The 18,543-nt window shown below is 56.2% G+C and overlaps 7 protein-coding genes across 7 annotated transcripts; 6 read left to right on the top strand and 1 right to left on the bottom strand.

Moving 5' to 3' along the window:
• Positions 1-133: 133 nt before the first annotated feature.
• On the bottom strand, positions 134-2,101 carry CDEST_07161 (uncharacterized protein). Its single transcript, XM_062923320.1, has 2 exons — positions 1,257-2,101; positions 134-1,130 (listed from the first exon to the last, which is right to left on the bottom strand). The coding sequence occupies exons 1-2, from the start codon at positions 1,560-1,562 to the stop codon at positions 198-200; spliced, it is 1,239 nt and encodes a 412-aa protein (XP_062779371.1). The 5' UTR covers positions 1,563-2,101; the 3' UTR covers positions 134-197.
• Positions 2,102-2,544: 443 nt separating this feature from the next.
• On the top strand, positions 2,545-4,041 carry CDEST_07160 (Putative alpha/beta hydrolase-1). The gene has a single exon (XM_062923319.1). The coding sequence runs from the start codon at positions 2,768-2,770 to the stop codon at positions 3,950-3,952; it is 1,185 nt and encodes a 394-aa protein (XP_062779370.1). The 5' UTR covers positions 2,545-2,767; the 3' UTR covers positions 3,953-4,041.
• A 2,155-nt stretch (positions 4,042-6,196) lies between these two features.
• On the top strand, positions 6,197-7,953 carry CDEST_07159 (Putative S-adenosyl-L-methionine-dependent methyltransferase superfamily; the record flags this gene model as incomplete). Its single annotated transcript, XM_062923318.1, has 7 exons — positions 6,197-6,340; positions 6,395-6,485; positions 6,549-6,590; positions 6,646-6,838; positions 6,907-7,044; positions 7,146-7,565; positions 7,627-7,953. The coding sequence occupies 7 exons, from the start codon at positions 6,197-6,199 to the stop codon at positions 7,691-7,693; spliced, it is 1,095 nt and encodes a 364-aa protein (XP_062779369.1). The 3' UTR covers positions 7,694-7,953.
• Positions 7,954-7,975: 22 nt separating this feature from the next.
• CDEST_07158 (uncharacterized protein) lies at positions 7,976-8,536 on the top strand (the record flags this gene model as incomplete). Its single annotated transcript, XM_062923317.1, has 2 exons — positions 7,976-8,266; positions 8,291-8,536. 2 exons carry the CDS (start codon positions 7,976-7,978, stop codon positions 8,534-8,536), a joined length of 537 nt encoding a protein of 178 aa, XP_062779368.1.
• Positions 8,537-9,283: 747 nt separating this feature from the next.
• On the top strand, positions 9,284-11,068 carry CDEST_07157 (uncharacterized protein). Its single transcript, XM_062923316.1, has 3 exons — positions 9,284-9,688; positions 9,810-10,263; positions 10,344-11,068. Exons 1-3 carry the CDS (start codon positions 9,522-9,524, stop codon positions 10,575-10,577), a joined length of 855 nt encoding a protein of 284 aa, XP_062779367.1. The 5' UTR covers positions 9,284-9,521; the 3' UTR covers positions 10,578-11,068.
• Positions 11,069-11,945: 877 nt separating this feature from the next.
• CDEST_07156 (uncharacterized protein) lies at positions 11,946-13,282 on the top strand. The gene is made up of 2 exons (XM_062923315.1): positions 11,946-12,510; positions 12,615-13,282. The coding sequence occupies exons 1-2, from the start codon at positions 11,990-11,992 to the stop codon at positions 13,231-13,233; spliced, it is 1,140 nt and encodes a 379-aa protein (XP_062779366.1). The 5' UTR covers positions 11,946-11,989; the 3' UTR covers positions 13,234-13,282.
• A 1,058-nt stretch (positions 13,283-14,340) lies between these two features.
• CDEST_07155 (Putative glycoside hydrolase, family 35, Galactose-binding-like domain superfamily) lies at positions 14,341-18,539 on the top strand. Its single transcript, XM_062923314.1, has 10 exons — positions 14,341-14,559; positions 14,663-14,739; positions 14,801-14,987; positions 15,053-15,168; positions 15,233-15,608; positions 15,684-15,818; positions 15,892-16,148; positions 16,224-16,415; positions 16,480-16,703; positions 16,771-18,539. Exons 1-10 carry the CDS (start codon positions 14,443-14,445, stop codon positions 18,069-18,071), a joined length of 2,982 nt encoding a protein of 993 aa, XP_062779365.1. The 5' UTR covers positions 14,341-14,442; the 3' UTR covers positions 18,072-18,539.
• Positions 18,540-18,543: the final 4 nt, after the last annotated feature.

Genomic DNA, 18,543 nt, shown 5'->3' with positions numbered 1-18,543 from the left:
TGGCTTCGCAAACCAACAAAATAAAGGCGCGTGTGACCAACAGCCAGATCCGTCTGCGCTGACACCCACTTTCTGGGCGTCTCTCGTTCGGGGGGTTCTCGCCTCTTAGGAGGAGGGGGGTGTAAGGTTGTTTGAGCTCTTGTTTCTATTGTTACATACACTACGTGTCCTCTTTCTATCATTTCGCGTCGTTTTCTTCATACAATGTTGTTGACTCTGTGCCTCCCATCGTGCCCCGTCGTATCTGGAATCGAGTGGTTGTCGCCGCTCTCGTGAGTCTTATCGAGGCCGTTCTGCCGAACGATGTCCATCTCGATGCCGTTGTCCCTGCCCATGATGTTCTCGGCCGAGCTGGCGTACGCCTTGCGCGGCCCCGAGCTGATGGTCTCGTGGTTCGTCCCCTTGGTGCCCCTGCTGTTCTCCCGGTCCCGGTTCGACAGGCCGAGCGTCGACCTGGCCGCCCGCCAGGACCTCATGATGGCCGCGTCCAGCACCGGCAGGGATGCCGTCACGATGCCCATGGCGATGTCGAGGACCGTCCACCGGAGAATGACGGTGTAGTCCCAGAAGATGTCGGGCGACGTGAAGGGCTGGATCTGCTGGAGCAGGCCGCCCGTGACCGTCAAACCCCCCGCGGCCCAGATGATGAAGAGCCGGACCTTCTTGCCTCGGTCGATGCGGACTTTCCACAGGATGATGATGGGCGTGGCGAGGAGCAGGACGCTCTGGACGACGTGAATGATGCTGAGGATCTTGGCGCTCCCGAACTGGTTCCCGCACGCTGCCGGCTCCGCCAGGCTGCCGGCGAACTCGCGGTCCCAGATGACGCGCGACGGGCTGCAGATGAAGAGGTTCCAGAAGACGGCGAGCAGGACGTAGGCGACGAGGGTGCCGAGGAAGACGTCGGCCACCATCTTCCAGGTCCGGTAGGCCGTGTCGACGAGCCGGCGGATGAAGAGCGTGATGGAGATCTTGATGATGCCGACGGTCGGGTAGTACAGCAGCCGGCAGAGGGTGAGGTAGTACGAGTAGAACTGGTAGTCGTCGTAGGTGTTCTCCCACGTGTGCGTGCCGCCTCCAGCGTCGACGACGACGAGAATCTGGAGGATGGGGTATACTACTGCCAAGACCTGTGGCACGAGACGGTTGGGTTGTTAGTCTTCCCACCACCAAGTAAAACTAATCACGCCTTCGAAATCGAACAAAGGCAGGGAGGGGAAGGGCTTCTTCGGGCGGGAATTCGATCCTAGACGTACGGCTCCTGCACATAACACCCAGTCATCCCATCCAAACTTGGTATAGGCCCCTCGTCCCCGGACCCAGAGCCTCGCCGCCGTCGGGACGATGATGGCGAGCATGACGACCACCATGCCGGCGATGATGGCCCCTTGCTTGGACTCATGGACGGCATTCTCGGGCTCCTTGGCGGCGAAGACGTATCCCAGGCTCGGGTCGAGGCCGGCGATGCCGTACTGTCGGTAGATGCCCCGGATGATGTTGTAGTCCCGCTGGTTGTTCGGGGGTTTGCCAATCTTCGCGGACGCCGTCGTCGTGTTCGACATGGCGGGCAAGGGCGCACAGTCGGCGGGAGTGGTGAGGGCCGGTTCTCTTCGGAGGAAGTTTGCCCACCACGGTGGGAGGCCGGGTCCGCTTTAAGATGATGGGAATTTGCTTCAAGTCGGATCGGGTCGTCTTGTTGTGAAAATCTGGCGCAGCATGGCGAGAAGGATGGTCTAGACCAGCTCATACACACACACACACACACACACACACACACCCCTGGTTGTTGCTGTTGTTGTTGTTAAGTCGGGGTTTCTGGGACCGACAGCGCTCTCTCTCGCTCTCCCTTTCTCTCTGTGCCTCTGCCTCTGACGACCCAGTCCTTCTCTTTGTCTCTTTTTCTCTTTAAGCAAGCCCCCTTCGGATCTGCCCCGTTCCATGTGGCGAGTCCCGGGATCGTGGAATAGAAGGTCGCACTGGAGAGGAGTTTCGCAACCGGATCAACATGGGGGAGCAGAAGCCGCTGTTTTAGCTGGGTCGTGATAGTACTCAACATTTAAATTAGACGCAAGGTCAAGGTTCCCCCAAGGTGGGCAAGCTCATGTGGAGGATGAAGCGATCACGAGTCATTGCCGAGCCCTCAACCCTGCAACAGACGAAGAACGCTGAGGCATTGTCCGCCCCGAGGACAGCCCTCTCCCCCTCCAACTGAACCAAGTTCGACGGCGGCCCTTGGCGCCCAAGCTCGGACAAGCCCAAGCTGCACGACAAAACTCTAAAGAGATCCCGATCCCCTTCGCCTACAATGATAGCACGTCTTGCTTCTCTGTCCAGGGGGCTTGTCACTTGGCCGCGATGTGTTGGGTAACAAGTCCGTCCGTCTTCTCCCTGGTAAAGACCCCGTTCCCCGAGATTGGCCGTCAAAAGTTCGCGCTCCGTTGTGGTAATCTCCCGCTCGTCTTTTGGACGCGGGAGCCACACAACGAGGGAGTGACCAAGTTGCCGTTGTTTAGCGTATATTAGCGATGGCAGGCTGTTCGTCAGCCCTCTTCGTCTTGATGGATCTTGTTTCTTGTCCCTTTCTCCTCTTTTTACGCCTGTTAGCGTGTGTGTGTGTGTGTGTGTGTGTTTGTGTATTGTGTGTGGGTTTGTCTGTGGCGCCCTGAAGAACATCCGCGCATGTCACCCTGGCGCAGTCTTTGCCGTGGGCCATCACTGATCAACATCAACAACAACAACAACAACCTCCACGCTACGTCTCGTCGTCATGGTCAAACTCGGGGCACTCTCTGCCCTCGCGCTCGGCCTCGGCACCGTTGGGGCCGCCTCCTCATCTGCCGATGATGGTGGCTGCGTTGGCGTAAACGCTGTGAGCGCGAGGTGCAGCCCTCAGGAAACTCTGCACAGCCGAGAGTTCTTCTACGTCGGAGGCCAGACCGCCGCCGACCCGACGGGCAACATCACCGTCGGCCAGCTGTACGTCGAGAAGCTGACGCCCCTCATCAAGCTCCGGCCGACCCCCTTGGTCTTCATCCACGGCGGCGGCGTCTCGGGCACCACGTGGCTCAACACCCCGGACAACCGCCCCGGCTGGGCCACCTACTTCCTCAAGCAGGGCTACCAGGTCTACCTCATCGACGCCAACAGCATCGGCCGGTCGACCGTCAACAACCCGGCCGCCTTCAGCATGGCCGTCGGCATGTCTGACGAGTTCGTCGAGATGGGCTTCACCGCCGTCAAGGCTTACAACACCTACCCTCAGTCCCAGCTGCACACCCAGTGGCCCGGCACGGGAATGCGGGGGGATCCCTTCTTCGAGCAGTTCCAGCAAAGCTTCATCCCATACACCAGCAGCTACGTCCCGCAGGAGCTGGCCGTGCGTGCCGCCGCCTGCGACCTGCTCTCCCTCATCGACGCACAGTCCTACCTCGTCTCCCACTCGCTGGGGTCCAAGTTCGCCATCGGCATCTCCAACGACTGCCCCGAGCACTTGGCCGGCAGCATCAACCTCGAGCCCTCCACCATCCCTTTCCGCGCCTACGGCTACGCCCTCGGCAGCACCGCCGCTAACCCCTGGGGCCTGACCAACACGCCCGTCGACTACGAGCCCGCCGTCTCGAGCTCCGCCGAGCTCAACGCCTCGGTCGAGTCCGTGGGCCAGGAGTCGCTCGCTCGCCGCAACTGCTACCGCCAGAAGGAGCCCGTCCGACGCCTCCCAAAGATCGCCAGCGTCCCCTACGTCGCCCTGACCGGCGAGGCCAGCGTGCACGTCACCTACGACCACTGCATCATCGACTACCTGAAGCAGGTGGGTGGCCGGCCGGAGTGGATCAAGCTGGGCGACATCGGCATCAGGGGCAACGGCCACTTCATGCACCTGGAGAAGAACAGCCTCGACATCGCCGCCGTGGTCCACTCTTGGATCAAGAAGCAGCAAAACTGGTGGTGGTAGGGTTGCCGTAGTCGTGCAGCTGGGCTGGATAACCCATCATCGACCTATGTACATAGTATAAGTATAGAGTAATGCTAATGCTAGAACTCAGTCAGTCTGTCTCTCATCGATTGAGGTTCTCATGGTCTTCACCACTGGGATATTCCCCTGGTGTCCTGACTCATAAAACCATGACTTTATCTATGCGACTTTGAAACTAACAAGGCTCAAGGCTTTTTGTTTCCTTTTCTCTTTTCGTTGAAGGCGTATGGAGTAATCAGGATTTGTCCAAGAGAGGTAGGTTGAACGCTTTCGTCCTCGACAGGGTCTCACTGTGCATCATTCATATACTTCGACGAATATCATATGTTTTCCTGGATAGTCGGAGGCAGATCGATTTATGAATAGACCCAGGAATGGTAACCGGGTTTTAATTGCTTTCCGATCCTAATCGAGACTCTTTGCGTATTTTATTTGGAGCTTGGTAACCGATCACGGCAGGCCTCTCGAAACGGTTTCATCGAAGTAAACAGTGATCCGGCGACAACTTGCAGCATTTTAAGTTTGGCTTACCTACTGGCCAAAATCGTTTCTTTGAATTGAAGTGCCCTTCGAATTGGAATGAAGCCCGGTTAGTTTCCTAGGCATTGCAGACTTCCTATTGTCCACCTCGCTGCAGACTCTGTGATGAGTGGTGACTGGTAGGGATGAGCCAGACGGATGTTAGATTTCAACGCACATATTCCGAAATGAATGAAAATCTGAAGACTACTTTTTTTTAATGTTGATTCAAGTCTCACTTCCTGTGGACTGGGTACACCATGGATCATTTAGAGCAAAGGTAACTTTCGCATCAGGGAAGTATAACTAAAATCACAAGAATTCTTTCCTTGTTTGAGTTATCAAACCTACTCTCTGTCTGGTCCTTTTTGGTTATTTCCCCCACCAATCAACCACTGGAACAGACGTGAGTGATCTCACATCAACGACAGTCCCAACTTACAAGTAAACAAACACCTGATGTGAAATCGGGGTTATACTCAACGTTTTTAAGCACCAGCCCCAAGGACCAAGCATTTTAAATCTAGTCCACTGGTTTCTAAATGTCAGATTAACAAAGTCCAGGAGAGGTTGGAAGTTGCGGTGTAGCTTTTGCAAAGTTCGACGAGAAGCTCGGTCTCAATATTACTCACCACGATTGGTTCACAACCCGAATTTATCAGTTCTATTACAACTTCGACTTGATATTTATCATTCGATGTTTTGGAAGAAATATTCACGGGATTTACTATTAATGTCTTGAGGAACGCTGCACGCTGAGTGTTCAGGTTCCGGTCACAGAAGGTCGATGGGATCTCGTGGGGTAGCTTGACTGTGCTGTCCCCTGCATTTTGATCTTGGCTTCGCCAACTGGTAAGACATGTATCTAGAGATTCTGATTCTTGGGGCCAATTTGCCTTGCATGTGACGGACGTCTCGAATCATTCTCCCAATTGCTGCGCGTTAACTCACAGTTTACGTCTGCATATACAGTAGTCATGGTCAAACACATGCGCCAGATGAGTCAAGTTTGACTATTTGGTTGGTTGACACCGAAAGAGGCTTAAGCCAACGTTTCCCCCCCCCCCCTCTTTCTCTTTCTTCTTGCTTTTCTTTTGTTGACCATTCTAAGCAACGAATGTGGACTCGGCCCTTGGCTGGAAAGCTCGTAGCATACATAAAATGAATGGCAGGCTTCAACAACCTGCCACTTTTCAACACAACATATATGAACTTTCGAGACAAAAGAAAACCAGAATGAGCAACATGGGCTCCCTACGATGGATAGAATCAGCCAACCGCCTAGCCATTCACACCACTGGTGATTGGCTGAAGGCGACGTCAACAGACAAGGTGTTCAGGGTTTCAGCCAACAGCGCACATGATCTGTGAAATTATGCCCGAATGATTGAGAATGGTTGGCCACACACCCTTGTCCGCGCAGGAAAAGAGCCTGTCGTTGCCCGGTTGTCTTGTCCCAATGCGTTGAAATGGTGCTCATTTGGGCAGCCATCTCCGCCGTGTGGGCACAACAACGCCGTTGGAACCAACGTGCATGACGAACGGCCAAGGAGAGGGGAAGGATTTCAGGTCCCCCCAACGAAGAGGTGAATGTCTTAGCTAACCACTCGTTCCTGAACTCATGCAGAAAGTTGTCCCAGCACATCATAGCCGATATTAAATAGCAGCAAAGTCCGACAACCAAGCCAAGCACATCCTCCCGAGATGTTCCGTGGCCTCGATTCTGCCCCCAAGACTGTCATTGATCATGAGGTCGAAATTACTGCAGACAATACAGTATCTTGGGATTACCGGTTTGATTTTGAACATTCCATTGGGGCTGGCGGTTATTCGTCTGATCCAGCATTCGTGAGGATAACCGTTACATCTTGAACAGATTTGTGTACTCATCAAAGCGCATAGGGTCCAGCTTCTTCCAGCAAGAGTGCAGCGGCATCAGTATTTGAGTACAGGCAGGAGAATGGAAGGACGTACCACGCGTACAAAGAAGGCAGTAAGTAGAGGCTTTCGACCGGCGTGGATATCCCAGGAACGTGCTGACCGAGTCGCTGCGCAGAATACAAGCTCCCCAATGATGAGAGAGAGAACGACCGACTTGGTAAGCAGATCTTGCGCTTGACGACCTCACTCACGACTGACCAAAGGACCCCAAGACCTACAGCACAATCTTATCCTACTCACCTTCAATGACAGGCTCGGTAACGCTCCCCCCAATAACCCAGGCGCCAAGGTCGGAAGGGTCTTGGACGTCGGCGCCGGGACGGGTATCTGGGCCATTGACTTTGCCGACGAGCACCCAGAGAGCGAAGTTCTCGGCTTTGATCTCTCGCCCAACTTCCCGGAGTAGTCAGTCGCTCTATGACTCCGTGCACATCCCTGTTTTGAGAAACAATGCTAAAAAGACAAGCGCTCAGCACGCCGCTCAACGTAAGATTCGAGGTTGACGATCTCGAGGAGCCTTGGATATACTCGCGGCCCTTCGACTACATCCATAGCCAGATGATGAACGGATCTGTCAACGATTGGGACGTTTACGCCAAGAAGTGCTTTGAGTAAGTGTGGACATTTCGACAGCTGACACACGTCACTTTCTGCGTCATGATCAACCCAGGTACCTCCTGATGATGACTGACAGCTAACGGAAGCCCTATAGCAACCTAAACCCGGGCGGCTGGGTCGAAATGAACGAATGCAATATCAAGCCCGAGTGTGACGACGGTACTCTAAAAGAAGACTCCATGCTTCTCCGGACAGCCAGACTGGTTCAGGAGGCATCCGAAAAGTTTGGGCGGCCAGCCAAGGACATGAAGGAGCTGAAGAATGTCTTGATCGACGCCGGTTTCGTGGACGTGAGGCTCATGCAGTACAAGTGGCCCACCAACGACTGGCCAAAGGAGCAGAGATACAAGGAAATCGGCATGTGGAGCCATGACAACGCGGTGTCTGGTTGGGAGGGGCTCTGCATGACGATGCTCACCAGGGCACACGGCTGGAAGGCGGCTGAAGTGATTATTGCCATGGCACAGTGCCGCAAGGAGCTCAAGGACAGGAGCATTCACGCCTACTACCCTCTGTGAGTCTCGGCACAAAGGCATCCGAAGCTCTGCGAGCAGCCTCATACTGATGCACCCCAGATACTCGGTCTACGGCAGGAAGCCTACGGAGGAAGAGTTGGCACGAGAACTGTCGATGGAGACTTGAAGTGTAATGGGTTCAAGTGGCAGTGCTCAAACTTTGTATTCAAAGTTGCTCCGAAAGAGTGGACGGTGCTATGGTAGACCCGACAACCGGTACCAACACTGAGAAGTGGTTAGAGTGTGGTGTAGTCAACACGGAAGATAGTTGACTTTTTGTACTGTAAAAAGACGATTGAAAGCTACTTAAGTTTAGTCTAGTTTTCTAGTTGACCGGCAGGAAACCGATAGACGAGAAAATTTGCACATTTGAGGAGTCAATCCTAAGGTTATAGCAGTAAAATTCACAATGCTTTCCTGGAGAGGTGCACAGGGGAAGCGTTGTGACAAGAATAGAGAAATTCGCATAGCAGTGGCAGACTTTGTATGTTTTGCTACATGCCAATTTTCCGTTTCCCAACACAACACAGGCATCGGAACTGACAAAGCATCGAACAAAAAGCGCCCCATGATCTTGAGAGACTTTAAAGACATATTCCTTCCGGGTATGCCAAGAAAACTTAAAGGTGTCCCGAAGGAAGAGGATCAAACAAGAAGACAGGAACCTGTTCCTCGAGGCTTAGTTTTATCAAATCCAAACGTGCGGTGACCACATGCATCATAGGACATCTCAGATAGGCTGACAAGTCTTGGCTCAACCAGGCGATTGACGCCACAGAAGGCAAGACAACACATCGCCCAAGGCGGCCGCAGCAACACCGCCTCCATGCGAGAAAGCAGCCTCAGCGAGTGTGCCTGGCGATCAACCCCAAATCCAGGAGCACATCGCTCATCGCAGCAGGCAGTGCATGATGTCTGGGAAAGAGGCGGGAACTCCAAGCTTTGCTCTGCGTGCATGCGGCACAGATGAGCATGGCGAGGGGGGACGCAAGACCCGGTAACGGGGACGGTGCTCAGCGGCATCGATCATCAGAAACAAGCATCGAGAACTGGCGAGGGAGAGGTTGACAAAGCTTTGAAGTCAAGTGTCGTGCCGGACCAGGGATCACGACACCGCGGCGACCGGCAACCCGCCTGCGGCATTTTCGTTGTTGTTGTTGATGAACCTCTCTCTATCAGCTACCGCGCGATATTCTGCACCGCAAGGGGGACAGTAAATTCCTCATCACTTGACCTTATTCCCCGGCCAGGCCGTCTTCCATCTTCCCGATACGAGAGATCCTGCTCCGGTTTTTGCTTCAATATACCCCATGCTGACAGTGCCCAGGGCGAATAAAGGGGGGCCACAGCGTCACCTTTAGGCTCAAAAGGCATGGTTTTACTCTCTTCTCCATCAGTGGTTTAGCAAGGGAGATCGTCGGGTGCGGCCGCATCACAGGGGGGGCCGCCCCTCCCATCCGCTCGGACGAGACATCTCCCCCTCTCTTATTTGCCAGCTCGCACTACACTTACCCAAACCAGCCAGCGAACTCGGGCAGTGGAGAGTGGCTAATGTGGCTCTGCCGTTTGCCGTTTGCTGTATTTGCACAGGGCTAGTGCGGCACAGCCAGTAGTCCGCCCGGCCAAGGTGAAAGAAATGTGGCAGCCTAGACGGTATTGGGCTCTCTCGCCAAGAGGGATTTTCCCATCAGCCAGGGGGGACAGACGATGAGAATGGATATGGATAACAGCATCGTCGTGATGGCTGTTGGTTCAAGGACATACATACTTAAGGCTTGGTTGGCCGGGCTTATTGTTGTGTGACGGTGTGTATCAAACAAGTTCAATTTGACTTAATATTGCAAAGGTCGATAAAATCATTGAAACTCTTACCATTCGATTTCGGGTTGGAGCCAAACCACCCACAAGAAACCAACCAACAAACCCGAGAAACAAGTGGACTTAACGATCGAAAGATGGATCTGTATGAAATTCTCTCCATCGTACGGATCGTGCTGGTCCTGCTGGTCGCCGTGCCCGCCCTCGTCTTCTTCGGCCGCCTTCTTCGCCAGCCGGGCTACCGCCACGACAACACCCGCCGATGGGTCGACCAGACCAAGATCGCAACTGGTCTTTGGGGACTGTAAGTCAAAGTCAACCCCCTCACCGGATCTCCCCCTTCTACAATGACGACACCCTCCGACCCTCAAGCCCGCGAGCGCCAAGCAAAATGTGACTGACATCTCCTGCCCCCCTCCCACCAGAGCCCAGCTTCTGAAAGTACTCGAGCTCATCATCTATGTCGCGACCTCTTTCGACAACTACTACGCGCGGCAAGCCTACTACGTCTTCTACCACACCAGCTCCCTCCTCGACGTCTGGGCCGTCATCGTCATCTTCCTCGCCCTCTTCTACCTCGCCCACGCCCTGACGCAGCTCCGAACCGAGAGCCAGGAGGAGTCGGCCGCCTACCGCAAGGGCCGCCGGGTCGTCCTTTGCGTGTCCGGGCTCCTCCTCCCCCTGAACCTCGCCCGGTGGTGTCTGCACCTGGTCGACGACCTCGCGGGGGCCGACCAGAGCGTCCGCAACCGGATGGCCGGTCTCATCGCCAGCTGCTTCGACGTCGCCATCGCGGGTATCCTCTTCCTATGCGCCATCGGCTCCGTCGTCTACTCGGCCAAGTCGCGCAAGAAATCTTTCGGCAGCCCGCTGAAAAAGGTACGTCGGTGCCATCCGAGCGAGCTTCGTCTGAGTGCTTGATCCATGCTGATATCATGTGTTTTCTTTCCTTCTTTCAGGCTGGCACCCTCCTCGTTGCCTGCTCATCGCTCTACCTCGTGCGTGAGGCATGGCAGTTTGTCGCCTTTTTCTTTGGGCTGTTTGGCCTCTTCAGCATCATCGACGTTTTTTTGGGCTGCTGGATGACGTTTGTCATCTTGACCATGCTCTACCTCTTGGGCGCCAAGTCGCATTACTCGCTCTCCAAGGTTCACTATCGGTCGAGCGCCACGATGGATGGCCAGGCCATTTAATGGTCTCTGACTCTTGGGAGCAACCATGTCACGGGAGATAATGATGATAGAGCTTTCGTATGCACATAGAAAGGGAAGGGGATTTGTTGCTTTGATGTACAAACTCCGGAGACGCGTTACGAAGTAGAGAAATTATAGATTACAGATAGACGGCTGGATATACCCATGCTTTGCTCATGAAGTAATACATTGCACAACCACAGTGATTACCACCCCCGACGTGCTCAATTCGGTTCATATGTGCCAGACTACTTTTGCCGTCCGATGAATCCCCCAGACGTTAGGCTTAGGGAGTACAGGGCCTCTCGAGACCGCATCAGAAACAGATAGCAGAACCCGTTCATTTGATATAAGTGAAAGAATCCCGCTGTGTAGCCAGAAACCTGGGCTGCATACTAGCTAATACTGCATGCAACTCCAAGGATTATCAGCACAATACAACGTGAATAATGCAGGAAAAGTATGGAGGATGGACCGAACATGGCGACTTCTAGAGGTTTTAAAGATGGCAAAATATAACAAACCACCGTTTCCCCTCACCAAGTCAACATCAGCTCACAACCCATCTATGCAGAAGAATTCGCCAAGCCAAGAAACAAATCATCATCATCGCAACCAGGCCATTGGCAGGTATGATTGGCGCGCATCTCGGTCTACACGCGCACTCGGTACTTGACTCCGTTTCCCCCGCACCAAAACCCACAGCTAGACTTTACTTCCCAAGCTGCCGGGGGGGCGGTTCCCGAGCGAGCTCGAGACAACATTGGCCCGGCTCTCGCGACACCCCTCAATCTTAGTTCCTCTCCTACTCGGCAGAACCCTGTCGTCTACGGTCTGGTCCTAGGTGCCCTCTTTTCATCATCGTCATCTCGCGCCGAGGGTCGTTTGTTTGGAGCGCATACCGGGAGTTCTCGCGCGCAACGATGCTCGCTCCTCACAGTCGGTGTATGGACACTCGATGCTTCGCTTAGCCCCGACCATGCTTGTCTAGCTGTCCTCCTCTTCGGGTTTCTCCAGGTCTCTCCAGGTCTATTCGAAGTCTCCCCAAACGCCTCTCCGTGCCTCTCCATACTCTCCACGTCTCCCCCCGGTCTGTGGGGAAACAAGACGGTGCGTCGCCGCCACATGGCCACCGAGGTTACCGAGATGGAGCTCGTAGCTCGGGCCAAGTCGCATCGCGCATCTTGGAACGGTCACCAGCCAGCCCAGATCAACTTTTAGTCTGCTCCTCTTGGTCCCAATGACATGAACCCGGCAACGAGGGGGCGCGAACGATCAACGGAGCCGTATATAAGAGAAAGGTCCCCTCGTCTCGGTCCGGGGAATGATCTGCTCTCTCTCTCTCTCTCTCTCTCTCTCCTCTCCCACCTCGCCCTTCAGACGCGTCGCATCCCGCAGAGAACAAGTCAATCATGATGCTCCGGTCCGCCCTCGTCGCCGCCGTCGCCGCCCTCTCGTGCGGCCTCGCCTCGGCCCTCGAGACCTTTGAGCGGAACCTAATCTTCCAGCCGCCCGACAACTACACGGACCCGCGCGTCCTCTACCCCCGGACTGTCCAGCTCGACGACGGCCGCCTCCTTGGCACCTGGGAGAACTACTCGCCCGAGCCCCCGCTGGTCTGGTTCCCCATCTACGAGTCCCTCGACGGCGGCCTCACCTGGGAGGAGGTCGGCCAGGTCCACGATCAGGTGAACAACTGGGGCCTGCGCTACCAGCCCTTCCTGTACGAGCTGCGCCAGGACTTCGCCGGCTACCCGGCCGGGACCATCCTCCTGGCCGGCAACAGCATTCCTACCGACCTCAGCGAGACCCAGATCGATCTGTATGCCTCCCAGGACAAGGGCCGCACGTGGGAGTTCCTCTCCCACGTGGCCCGCGGCGGCCGTGCCATCCCCAACAACGAGGAGACTCCCGTGTGGGAGCCCTTTATCCTGTGAGTTCTTTTCATTTCTTCGTGAGGTCGTGAACATACAGAGTCTAGTGTGTGTGTGTGTGTGTGTGTGTGCGCGCTCGCTGACATGTCATACCCAACTCCAGCATCTTCGAGGACGACCTGATCCTGTACTACGCCGACCAGCGCTCGTCCGAACACGGCCAGGAGATCTCGCACCAGACGACCAAGGACCTCAAGACCTGGTCCGACGTCGTCATCGACGTCTCGTACCCGCGCTACACCGACCGCCCCGGCATGCCCTACGTCACCCAGCTCGCCAACGGCGACTACATGTACACGTTCGAATGGGGCGGCGCCGACATCATCAGCCCGTACTCGTTCCCCATCTACTACCGCATCGCCAAGGACCCGCGCAAGTTCGCCGAGGCCCCCGACCACTACATCAAGAGCACCAACGGCGGCGTCTTCCCCATCAACAGCCCCAACGTCGTCTGGTCGCCCGTCGGCGGCTGCAACGGCACCATCGTCGTCAGCAGCAACAGCGCGCCGCTCTTCGTCAACCGCCGCGGCGGCGACCCGGACGCCTGGGTCGCCTACGACTCGCCCGAGGCCGGCGCCTACACCCGCAACCTGCGCATCATGGAGGACGACCCAGACTTCCTGCTCATCATGGGCGCCGGCGTGCTGCCGCCGAGCACCACCAACAAGGTTACCGTCAGCATGCTCAAGCTGACGGAGCTCTTGGGCCTCAAGCAGGCGTGAGTGCTGAGGAGGGGAGGGGTCTGAAGACACACGAGTTAACGAAGATAATGTCTTGTCTTTTGTTGGCGCACACAAATGCGGAGATCAACACATGGTGGCATATCTATGCGTTTAATTAAATGTTTAAAAATGAGATCTATCGCATCACACAAGAACTTTCTCTCGAGGCATCCTGTGTTCCACGTGACTCTACCAACAGGTCATCACCAACGTGAATGTAATTGCCAAGAGTCAGCTAACTGGGTCGTATGGAAGAACTTCTCTCTCATTTCCGTGACATAACAAGCATGGCGGATGTGACCCCCTTTGGCCTACCTGGATCCGTCTTTTTGCATGTGACCAACCCCGAGTCTCTTTCTCTTGGCCGGGTCTGCTTTTCCGATACGAGGCCTGGAGAATTCCCCGTAATTCGTGACGAGTTTCTGCCACTGCTGAAACTACCCAAAGTCAAACACAAGATGAGATTCATAAGAATCCTAATTCTCCGCGTTGGCGAGTTTTCACTTCCCGGTATCGTATGGACCAAAGCCTCGACTTGTTCCTGAAGGCCACCCCCCTCCCTCCCTCTCCCCCCCGGGCACGCGGACCGTTGGAGGTGGCGCAACCTCCGCATGGGAAAACTCCTGACTCGTCGGGAGACAAGGGACGAACAGGTGGTTAAGTTTTGATATCCGACAAACGCGGGGTTGGTCGAGCGGGGAAACAGACCGGGGGGGGGGGATCGGTTGGAGATGCTGTGCCATTCTCCGTCTCTTCTCCCGGCTAGTCGAGTTGCAAGTGCCAGAAGTGGCGCACACCATGCACGTCATGCCATATCCGTTCGTCTCTTTAGACTGATGAGATCAGAGCACGCACCTAAGCACCAGCTGGAGTTGGAGTAGGCACAGAACTGTACGTGGAAGGGGGGGGTTTGAAGAGGGGAAGCTTGCTCGGTCGACATTGCAGACGAGGACGCCGCGGTGCCTGGTATGTGCCGACCATTCACGATGCGGCAATGCCGATGATTCCGCCGCTACGTGGAGATCGGGTCAGGGCGGTGGTGACATTCCGGACCGTCGCTTAAAGAGGTCGGATGGGCTGTTGTTCACGTCAAATAGTAACGGGTTCCGCGCCCTCGGGAGGTTGAGATAGATGTCCGTCTCAAGCAGCTTTCCCAGTTGACAAACTCCCTGCTCTTTGACATTAGCATTGGGTGAGCTTCGATCAAAGATGTTGCTATCCCGTGTCAAGGCCCTCTCTCTCCTGGCTTTGGCCTGGCTCGATGGAGTCAGCGCCAGGGCCATTGGGCGGGACTTGAAGCTTCTCAATGGGAGACAGCAGGACATTGTAAGTTTTCAAGTTTTCAAAAACACATGAGAGTGTCAATTGAGTCCTGGCCGGGACTTTTGGCCATTCTAAGGCGCGGAGAGAAACTCACTAACAGGCATAGGTCACCTGGGATGACAAGAGCTTGTTTATCAACGGCGAGAGACTGATGATCTTCAGCGCCGAGTTCCATGCTTTCAGGTAAACAAACCCCACTGTGGTATGCTGTAAATAAGACTGAAGGCTAATAACTAGCAACCAGAATGCCCGTCACGTCCCTCTGGCTCGATATCCTGCAGAAGATCAAGGCAGCTGGATACAACTCGGTCTCCTTTTACGTGAACTGGGGCCTGATCGAGGCGAAGCCGGGCGAGGTCCGGGCCGAAGGCATCTTCGCTCTCGAGCCGCTCTTTGAAGCCGCCGAGAAGGCTGGTGTCTATCTCTTCGCTGTAGGTCTCGCCCACCCTTCAGAGTCTTATCTTAAAACGGGGCAGATCACTTACATGACTTCTAGCGCCCGGGGCCTTACATCAACGCCGAAGTCACAGGAGGAGGGCTCCCAGGCTGGCTGCAACGAGTCCAGGGAGCTCTTAGAAGCGGCGACGAGGCCTACTTGAAGGCCAGTGACAAGTAAGACGCAACAAGAAACGAGTGCGCCACCATGTCAACATGCCCCCCGCTGACAGAAGAACAGCTACACGGCCGCTCTCGGTGGCATCATCGCCAAAGCCCAGATCACCAACGGCGGCCCCGTCATCCTCTTCCAGATGGAGAACGAGTACAACGCCGCCGTGCCCCCTTACCCGTTCCCGGACTACGACTACTGGCGGTACGTCGACAACCAGTTCCGCAGCCAGGGCGTCGTGGTGCCGTACGTCAACAACGAGGCCTGGCAGCTTGGGGCCATCACGGCGCTGACGCCGGCCAAGGTCGACATCTACGGCCACGACTCATACCCGCTCGGCTTCGACTGCTGGAACCCGACGGTGTGGCCCCCGAACGGCCTGCCGACGGACTGGCTCGCCACCAACGACCGCATCGCGCCGACTTCACCCTACACCATTGTCGAGGTATGCTATATACGGGTGGTTTGGATAACTCACCGGACGTCCTTCATCAGCTAACAGCTTCCCCCTTCCTCCTAGTTCCAAGGCGGCGGCTTCCAGCCATGGGGCGGCGCCGGCTTCGAGTCCTGCGCAGCCCTTTTGAACCACGAGTTTGAGCGTGTTCTCTTCAAGAACAACTACGCCGTCGGCACCACCATCTTCAACGTCTACATGGTAAACTCTAAGCCTTATCCCGAGTCTCTCTTGTCTCCATAGGTATGTATGTATATCCCGCTGACTCTGCTAGACCTGGGGCGGCACCAACTGGGGCAACCTCGGCCACTCGGACGGCTACACGTCGTACGACTACGGCGCGCAGATCACCGAGGAGCGCCTCGTACACCGCGAGAAGTACAGCGAGACGAAGCTGCAGTCCAACTTCCTCCACGTATCGCCGGCCTACCTCGAGGCGGACCGGTACAACTCGTCGCTCGAGTGGACGAACAACGCCGCCATCACGGTGACGCCGGCCACGACCAACTCGACCAAGTTCTACATCGCGAGGTATGTTTAAACAGTAACATTCCCTGTCTGGGTATGCCCCTATATACTAGACGACGGCTAAACCCCAGCGCCCAGACACACCCAGTACGACTCCCTCGAGACCGTCGCCTACAAACTCAAGGTCAAGACCGTCAACCACGGGGACCTCGAGGTGCCCCAGCTCAGCGACAGCCTGTACCTGACGCGGAGAGACTCCAAGATCCACGTCAGCGACTACGCCGTAGGCGACAAGAACCTGGTCTACTCGACCGCCGAGATCTTTACCTGGTCAGACACCCTCTCCTTTCTTTTCGCCCCACAGACAACCACCGCTTGCTTACACCCCTCGCAGGAAGAAGTACGCCGATAAGACCGTCCTCGTCGTCTACGGCGGCGCCGATGAGCACCATGAGCTCGCCGTCGAGGGCGAGCAGGCCGACGTGACGGACGAGAACGTCATCGAGGGCTCCGACGTCACCATCGAGCAGAGGGACGGCTACACCGTCCTCGGATGGGCCGTCTCAGACGAGCGCAAAGTCGTCCGTGTCCACGAGGATCTCTACGTCTACCTTCTGAGTGAGTAACATGCCATCGAAGCCGTCAAAGCATCCTCTTATTGACATGATACAACACCCCTTACCAGCCCGCAACGAGGCCTACAACTTCTGGGTGCCCCCCGCCGTCGGCGACTTCGCCACCTCGGACGTCATCGTCAAGGCCGGCTACCTCGTCCGCAACGTCGCCGTTGCCGCCGACTCCCTCAGCTTCTCGGGCGACGTCAACAGCACCACCACCATTGAAGTCATCGGCGGCGCGCCGAACCCCCTCAAGGCCCTCAACTTTAACGGCAAGTCCCTCGACTTCAAACAGAACGAACGCGGTGTCGTGACGGCGACCGTCGCTTTCGCCGTGCCCGAGATCAAGCTCCCCTGCCTCGGCCAGGCGGGGTGGAAGTACATCGACAGCCTGCCCGAGATCAAGCCGGACTACTCGGACGACCTCTGGACCGATGCCGACCTCGAGACAACGTACAACACGGCCAACCCCCTCAAGACCCCGACCAGCCTCTACGGCGGCGACTACGGCTACCACACGGGATCGCTGCTCTTCCGCGGCCGCTTCACCGCCAACGGCGATGAGTCGACCCTGGACATCACCACGCAAGGAGGCAACGCCTACGGCGCCTCCGTCTGGCTCGGCGACGAGTTCGTCGGCTCCTGGGTCGGCAACGCCGTCTCCCCGGCCCGCAACAGCACCTTCACCCTCCCCAAGCTGACCAAGGACAAGGAATACGTCTTCACCGTCGTCATCGACAATATGGGCCTCAACGGCAACTGGGTCGTCGGCGAGGAGCAGCAGAAGAACCCGCGCGGCATCCTCAACTACGCGCTCGCGGGCCACGAGCAGGCCGACGTCAAGTGGAAGATCACGGGCAACCTCGGCGGCGAGGACTACGCCGACCGGGACCGCGGCCCACTCAACGAGGGCGGCCTCTTCGTCGAGCGCCAGGGCTACCACTGGCCCTCGCCGCCCTCGGAGTCTTGGGCAGACAGCAACGGGCCGACGGCCGGCATCGACAGGGCTGGCATCGCGTACTTCTCGACGACCTTCGACCTCGACCTCCCCGCGGGCTTCGACATCCCGCTGTCGCTGACGTTCGCCAACACGACGGCCTCGGCCTACCGCGCCCAGGTCTTCGTCAACGGGTACCAGTACGGCAAGTTCGTGCACCACGTCGGCCCGCAGACGCGCTTCCCCGTGCCCGAGGGCGTCCTCAACTACCGCGGCTCCAACCACCTCGGCATCACCCTCTGGGCCATGGAGGCCGGCGGCGCCAAGGTCGAGGGCTTGAAGTGGGAGGTCGGCATGGTCAGCGCCTCGGGCTTCGGCGAGGTCGAGCCCGCGCCGCAGCCCAAGTGGGCGGAGAGAAAGGGGGCTTACTGAACTGAGGGATGTGTCGAGAATGCAGTCTTCTCGTCATGGCTTATTTGAAGTCCCGTGATAGATCGAAGTCTCCGCAACACGATACAAGGTTACCTACCTGTAGCCTAACGAAAGGGAATTCAGGTGCCATACGCTTGAAGTACTTGATATGAAAGCACAACATCCGATCTTTTTGATGTGCTGTGAAGTCTTCGAACGTCCAATACTTCCTCCTGCAACCAGTCTCCTTCATAATCACTTATACTTCCCACTCTCCCTGGTGCCAGAAATAGCCACAAGTCAACCATCCATATCCACGACAGCTTCCACCTTTCCCATCTGCATCCTTAGCCCCATGATCTACATCCTCCCAATATGTGCTCCTCCTACACACATTATGCGAGTTACAGCTCTCTTACCAAAGAAGAATTGTTCGATGTCGGGTACTAACGGTCCATGAACCACCGAGACCATAACCCCTCCCTTCTTGTCG

The sequence above is a fragment of the Colletotrichum destructivum genome, chromosome 4, assembly GCF_034447905.1.
Source record: "Colletotrichum destructivum chromosome 4, complete sequence".
Taxonomy (NCBI): domain Eukaryota; kingdom Fungi; phylum Ascomycota; class Sordariomycetes; order Glomerellales; family Glomerellaceae; genus Colletotrichum; species Colletotrichum destructivum.
This window is presented reverse-complemented; position numbering and strand designations above follow the sequence as displayed.